This window comes from Chenopodium album, chromosome 2, assembly GCF_948465745.1.
Source record: "Chenopodium album chromosome 2, dcCheAlbu1.1, whole genome shotgun sequence".
Lineage (NCBI taxonomy): Eukaryota > Viridiplantae > Streptophyta > Magnoliopsida > Caryophyllales > Amaranthaceae > Chenopodium > Chenopodium album.
In genome coordinates this window covers 12,625,267-12,631,931 of record NC_137835.1, presented here as the reverse complement: position 1 = coordinate 12,631,931, position 6,665 = coordinate 12,625,267, and the positions used below count along the sequence as shown (strand labels likewise).

The following is a 6,665-nucleotide window of genomic DNA, read 5'->3' as shown; positions in this document are numbered from 1 at the left end:
CTAAATGGGCCTCATATCCATTTCCACCTCCTTTCATAAATAACCCATTTAAATTATAATCAAATCCAATTTGTTGGACTTTATTAATAATTAAATGAGTCTAACTAAAACAAATAACATGGGCTAAAGTAACCCAGATTAATTATTTAGTCAATATCCCCGAGTCAACAATTTGACTTTGACCCAAACAATATTTAACGACACTTGATAAAATTTCCGTGCCTACACCCATATCTATAATTTTCAAATCGGATGCGGATCTTTTGCCTAGCTCTAGTCTTAACCGATATATTGCAAGTTTGGACACAAACACGGAGCCACGGAGTAAGATTTTATTGAAAGGCAGTAGTATAACCAGACGTCGGCAATCGGTAACAGAGCCAAATCAAAAACCGATAGACAGAGCAAAATGTGTAGTACCCTGCATTCCTCAACCTCAATATTGAGTTCTATCCTATATTCTCACCCTAATTTGTTAAAGAAATCATCCAATTTTCATTGTTCCTGCTTATCTTCTTCCCCCAATCCTCTTAACTCACAAGATGATGAATCTTCCATTAATGGGTAATTCTCGTCTTTCACTTTTATTTTTGCTCATTTCATATTTACTGTAATACCCAATTCATCAATTCTCTGTATAATTGATTTCTCTGATTTGTTTTACAGTGACCCTTTGATTTTAGTGGAGAGATATAGCAATGGTGCTGCCAAAAGGTTTGGTTTTGTTGGGGAATTAGTAAAATTTCATATATTTTAATACTAATTATATTGAATATTTGTATAGTTATATTGAATATTTATATTGCAAAATCAATTGACATGATTGTGTGTTATGAAATTCTAAACTACTGTACTCCCCTCAGTCTGGAATCAGTGGTTGCCTTGATAGTGTAATTTGAACTTGTCCGGTTGCCAGAGTGATTGTATATTGATGAAAAATTTAAGTATAGTTCTATAATTATGTGAAATATAAATATAAATTTTAATTAGAATTAATTAGATATAGTTAACAATTGATAATCTTTGTGGAGTGCAAACTATCATTTAAAATTTGTTTTTTCTCAGTAAAAATGACCCATAAGAGCAATTCGAACGGCCAAATTAGCTTGCCATGCCACCTAGGATTGCAAAGCTATTTTCCTTCGGGCTAATTTATGCCACAACGGTTAAGCTAATTAGCATTTAGATTTTTCAGCTTTATTTTTTAAATAATTAGTATTTTATTAGAGACAATTAATTTCTAAGCTAATTAGCCTAGCTAAGCTAATTTGCTTGGCATTAGCTTGGCCAAGCTAATTATTAAACTATCCTCCAATGGTTTGGCTATTAGCTTGAAAATTATTAAAATTGCAAGCTAGTCCCTAAAAGCAACCATTGGAGTTGCTCTAACTTGATTAACCACAATTTAATAAATTGAATTTAAATTAGTTTACTTGATCGAGGAAAAAAGGATTATTAATAAATCAAAATTATTGTGGGAAAAAAAAGCTAATGTTAAAGTTGCATAATTTTTTTTTTTTTTTTTTTTTTTTTTTTTTTTTTTTTTTAATTTATTAAATAATATTTGTTTAAGAAAATGTAAAATTATTTTATCTTCCTTACATTAACTTTCATGTGGAAGCAGGTATGTTTTGAATGGAGAATCAAGTAAACAAACACTACTTGAGCAGCACAATGATAATCAGCTCAACCCTGATACTGCAGCTAACTTGAACTGGCTTCCTGTCAGCATTAAAGATTTCATTTTGCCTGCAGGTTTCCCAGGTAATTACAGTATTACTGCATCAATTTGCAAAAACTTTTCGTGACTTATTTTATTTTAATGTTTTATTTTTTTATTTGGGGTGAAATCATCTCCCCACTTATGGAATTAGCACATACTTTGTTGTCACATTATTTTTTATAGATTAATGAGCTATACTTTGTTGTCACATTATTAGCCTATTAGGTTTGTATAATGTAAGTTGGGTGTGTTTTGAATTTTGCTATATGTTTCTGCAGAATCAGTATCAGATGATTATTTGGAGTACATGTTATGGCAGTTCCCTACCAACGTCACTGGATGGATCTGTCACGCCTTGGTTACTTCAAGCTTGCTTAAGGCATGTTTATCAAAACCTGGTTACTCTCTCTCCATTTATCTAGTTGAATGAACTTGGATTTGTATGTCTTTTTAGTTTTTACTAATCAATTTCAGAAGAGGTAGGATTTAAGATTGAAACTTATTCGTCAGCTTGGAATGCAATTATCAAGCATACTAAGTGGCAATTATCAAAGCTAATCCTTGGCCTGATAGTTTCCAATTATAACTCCAATGGTCAAAATTTAAGAATTGCAAGCAAGTTCCTAGCTCTAACCATTGGAGATGTTACAGTTGCTTTTTGTCTTGAGGCATTAAACTCTATAAAGGTTCACCTTCGTTTTTCTATGCAATAACATGATAATTATGCAGGCAGTTGGTGTTGGTTTTATCTCAGGAAGCACTGCTGCAGCATCTGCGGCAGCATCAGCAGCTGCAATAAGGTTATTGCTTATCCTTGCAAATTTTGTATGTAACTCAGTTTGAAAACCTTTAGATGTTCTTCTCCCATAGGGGGGAAAGGGTTTGGTTGGGGAAGGGAGGAATCCAACACCTTGAACTCAAAATTTCATTTTTAGCTCTAGCTGTTGGATTTTCTTGCTTTCAATAATATTTTTGCAGACATTAGTTCCCATGATTGGACACTAGCAGTTTCTCTACTTGTACAGATGGGTGTCAAAGGATGGCATTGGAGCTGTTGGTCGACTAATCATTGGTCTGAGATTGTGAAGAAATGTTAGGGATACATGTGTTTATCAGATGGATATTACCATTAATACATTTCTTTTATTCAGGTGGACGATTTGGGAATTTGTTTGATGATGATCCAAAACAGTGGCGAATGTATGCAGACTTCATTGGCAGTGCAGGAAGGTGAGTTACCAACAAACTTTTTATTCATAGTATCTGCTATCTTCAAGTCATTGTTAAAATTAATGTTTTTTTTTTTTTTGGCAGCATTTTTGATCTAAGTACTCAGCTTTATCCAGCATATTTCTTGCTACTTGCATCCCTTGGAAATCTTGCTAAGGTTCTCAACCCTTATATCGATTTTTTGCTTCTGCCTCTCTTTTACTATATTTTACGTATGAGGGATGTATGTGTCATATCCTTTTGATGATTGGCTGATTTGATTTCTGGGGTATTTTGAACAGGCCATCGCCAGAGGCTTGAAAGACCCTTCGTTCCAGGTGATTCAAAACCACTTTGCAATGTCGGGAAACCTTGGAGATATATCAGCTAAGGTATATAATTATTTATTGGTTTCATGCAAGCAGTGATTGAGATCTTGAGAATAATTTATCTCTCATAATTTAGTAATAGATAACTTTATTACATGAGTTTTCAAGGCAAGTCCTCTTCCTTTTTCTTGCTTGTGCTGAGAAAAAAAATATATGCTGAAATCTTTGACTTGCCAAACATTTTTCATTTTTTTTTTGGTTTGTTTGTGTATGGTGGTGGTGATCTTATCTCCTTAACCTCATTGTTGGACAAGTTTAGTCATGTTGGAAAACAATATTTCAAGTGGTATATTGCAGTGAAAAATAGTTTAATATATGGGCATGTATTGCAGGAGGAAGTATGGGAAGTTACTGCTCAACTTTTTGGACTTGGTATAGGTATACTCATCCTAGTAAGTGACTTAATTTATAGGTCCATATTGAACACTGCATTATAAAGTGTTTCTGTTTCCTAGAAAATCTTATTTGACTCATTGACGCTTATTTTAGGATACACCAGGCTTGGTGTCATCATACACTGCTTTGTTATCTACTTGGACGAGCATGCGTCTGCTCCACCTTTGGTTACGTTTCCAATCCCTGTCAGTTCTGCAATTTGAAACGGTGAGAATATCTTCCTAGTACTGCTCATTTTTTCAGGGAAATTTAAGATCAGTAAATGAGCATTATTGCAAATGAGATTGTCTATGTCTAATGCAATTACTTGCTTTGGAGTACTACTGAACTGGATCTTTTTATTCATATAATCTCATATGTTTCTCCTTGTGCAACAGATTAATCTTAAGCGTGCTCGTATATTGGTGAAAGCAAATGTAATACATTCCAAAGCGCTTGGTATATCTTCTTCTATAACTTGTTAGTTTTGAATTTTTGTGGCTTCATTTTTATTTATTTACTGGGGTGGGGGATTGTGATAGTGGTTAACTTGGATTCCTCACTATTCTCTGAAGCGGTAAATGTTCCTCTAATAGTTTTTTTTTTTTTTTTTTTTTTTTTTTTTTTTTTTTTTTTTTTTTGAAACATAAAAAATTTGAATTTACATAATCCAATTTGCATATTTCATTCCAGGACGCATTGACTGCAACAGGGAAGAAAACATATTAACATGGGAGCGGTTCCTGAGTCCTCGAATCATCTTTGGTGTTCCTTTTAGTGAGGTGATTGCTGCTGAGAGGTCATCATCAATGGTATAGTTTTTGTACTCATGCTACAAATATTAAACATTTGAATTAGTGAGTAGTTAGATCTGAATCACATTCGTGATGGTTGTGATATTCCATATGTGTTAGAGAAGGTTGCAACCAACTACGAAATTCTTATGATTGGTGGTGTCATTGATAATCTCAAAGCTGTTCTTCTAAATGAGCGTTACTTGAGGAGTTTAAGGGTGACTGACTATATTTATATTATACAAAGTACACTATATGGTCAAGGAAGTAGTTTTCTTCACTGCTTAGATTTTGTTTTTTCTCCCAAAAAGTATGTTGAACCTACATAAACAGCAGTTATTGTAATGCCTCTAATAAGGCTCTTTCTCCCAACAGGGTGAGGGTGATTGGATGTAGGAAGCCTTACAAATGTGATTAATTGATTATAAAAGAAAACACTTCTTTGGATGAACATGTTCCTCGATCAATTATTATATGTTCTAAGATGAAGTTGGCAACAGGCTTACAATCCTTTAGTTTCTGGCTTTTTCGAATACTTGATTCATAATGCTGAGTGAAAACTTTCTTTCAGTTGGTGTTGCAGTACATTTCTCACTCTATACTGTGATTTGCAACAGGTGAAGAAGATATTTAAACTTTACACTAACAAAAAATATGTCCTTACAATAGATCAATGGCAAAAGCGAGATTTTGAGGTTTTAGTATCTTTTAAGGTATGTCTTATTCAATTCTTTTATATCAAATTTTGTATTTCTGAAAATTGAAACTCAAATACCTGGTAATTGTATTCTTTGGAAGACCAGCAAGTTTTTCCACCTTGGGGACGAAGTCACTAAGTCATCTTTTCTAATTTTTGTAGTAATCCAATCTAACATATATAATGATCTTAAAGTTCTAAACAAAGTTATTGATTTATTTTGCTCAAGATCTTTGCATCTTTTATCTGCTAATTGTGTGAGAATTATGTTTTCGCTGTTCTACTTACCTTGCAACGTTGTTGTGGGTTTTTTTTTGTCAGGTGGGTGCTACAAGCTTATCAGTCTTGCAAAGTGTATGGCAAGCTTATTGGCTCTATGAACATTGGGATGATTCTATTGATGTTAGTAGAGCATTGGAGGAAAGCTTGATTAATTTGGAGTGCAGATTTGACAACTTCATGGAACTGCTTAAGGAGGCAGGCTGGAACACACAGAAACTTAATCTAAATGTACCCAAGGAACCCTTCATTGAGTTTGATGACAGCCAGAACCGTTGATTAATGGGAAAGTTGAAGCAAATGCACTGAATATTCTCAGTTGTTCATTTATATACCAGACACCATTAAAAGGTGGCTATGCAACATCATAGAAGTGAATAAATCACAACAGCATCGGGCTAACACTTCCTTCGCAAAAAAACTTGGCCAGGGGATTTGTTGACACTTCTATGAGAGCGGAATTGATCACAAGTGTTGGCGACAAAGGGAGTTCTGAAGTCCATCAAATGAGACTATTAGATCCCTTGATTGAAATTTTCTGTTAGAACCTGACTGTAATTGTCACTTCTTCCTTAAAGAAAAGGGTTGATATAAAGCAATAATTACTCACTCCAGTCTCTTTTATGAACTAACTTGTTTCTTTGGCTGCCCTATTTAGGTGACGCTTAGCCCAGCAAGGTGCCCCTATCTTGTATATTGGTTGTATTTTGTATATTGACGACTAGCACACCAATTTTATGAATATTAAATGCTCTTGGTGGGCCCCTATCTTGTATTGGTTGTATTTTGTACGTATGAACTTGTATGCCCCAAATGTAACATTGTTGGCACGCTTTCCAAGACCGTTACAACAAGTTGGTCCGTTATTAAGTTGGTCCGTTATTCAGCAAATGGGGTTTGAACTACATTTTATACTAAAGCCACACTTGTACTTGGGTAACTGATTTGATCCAATATGCAACAAATATCAGGCCTTTGTTCCGAAGCATTATGGGTGCAATAACATGTAAATTTTAGCAATTGAAGCATTTGCTCTTCATACCCATTACCCGTTAGTGAAGGATCAGATCAACTGCTCTTTTAGAATCTTCCGAAGACATAATATTCTTCATCCATATATTCATGTCCACCTCTCTTGTTTCTTAAAAGAAATTATCTTTTAATGGCTTTTCAATCACCAAACTTTCAAAAATCAACTT

At 34.1% G+C, this 6,665-nt stretch overlaps 1 protein-coding gene across 1 annotated transcript; it reads left to right on the top strand.

The window, feature by feature from the left end:
- Nucleotides 1-239: 239 nt before the first annotated feature.
- Nucleotides 240-6,234, top strand: LOC145583191 (protein root UVB sensitive 5-like). Its single transcript, XM_081640377.1, has 15 exons — nt 240-564; nt 667-714; nt 1,625-1,764; nt 2,002-2,106; nt 2,457-2,523; nt 2,749-2,795; nt 2,875-2,953; nt 3,038-3,110; nt 3,235-3,324; nt 3,654-3,713; nt 3,811-3,924; nt 4,095-4,155; nt 4,390-4,508; nt 5,108-5,203; nt 5,509-6,234. The coding sequence occupies exons 1-15, from the start codon at nt 410-412 to the stop codon at nt 5,743-5,745; spliced, it is 1,491 nt and encodes a 496-aa protein (XP_081496503.1). The 5' UTR covers nt 240-409; the 3' UTR covers nt 5,746-6,234.
- Nucleotides 6,235-6,665: the final 431 nt, after the last annotated feature.

Excerpts from the sequence above, each read along its gene's own strand:
- LOC145583191 (XM_081640377.1), top strand. The coding sequence starts at position 410 with ATGTGTAGTACCCTGCATTCCTCAACCTCAATATTGAGTTCTATCCTA. Across the intron at positions 2,107-2,456 it reads TTCAAGCTTGCTTAAGGCAT|TTGGTGTTGGTTTTATCTCA; the intron begins GTTTATCAAAAC and ends TTATGCAGGCAG. Across the intron at positions 5,204-5,508 it reads AGGTTTTAGTATCTTTTAAG|GTGGGTGCTACAAGCTTATC; the intron begins GTATGTCTTATT and ends TTTTTTTGTCAG.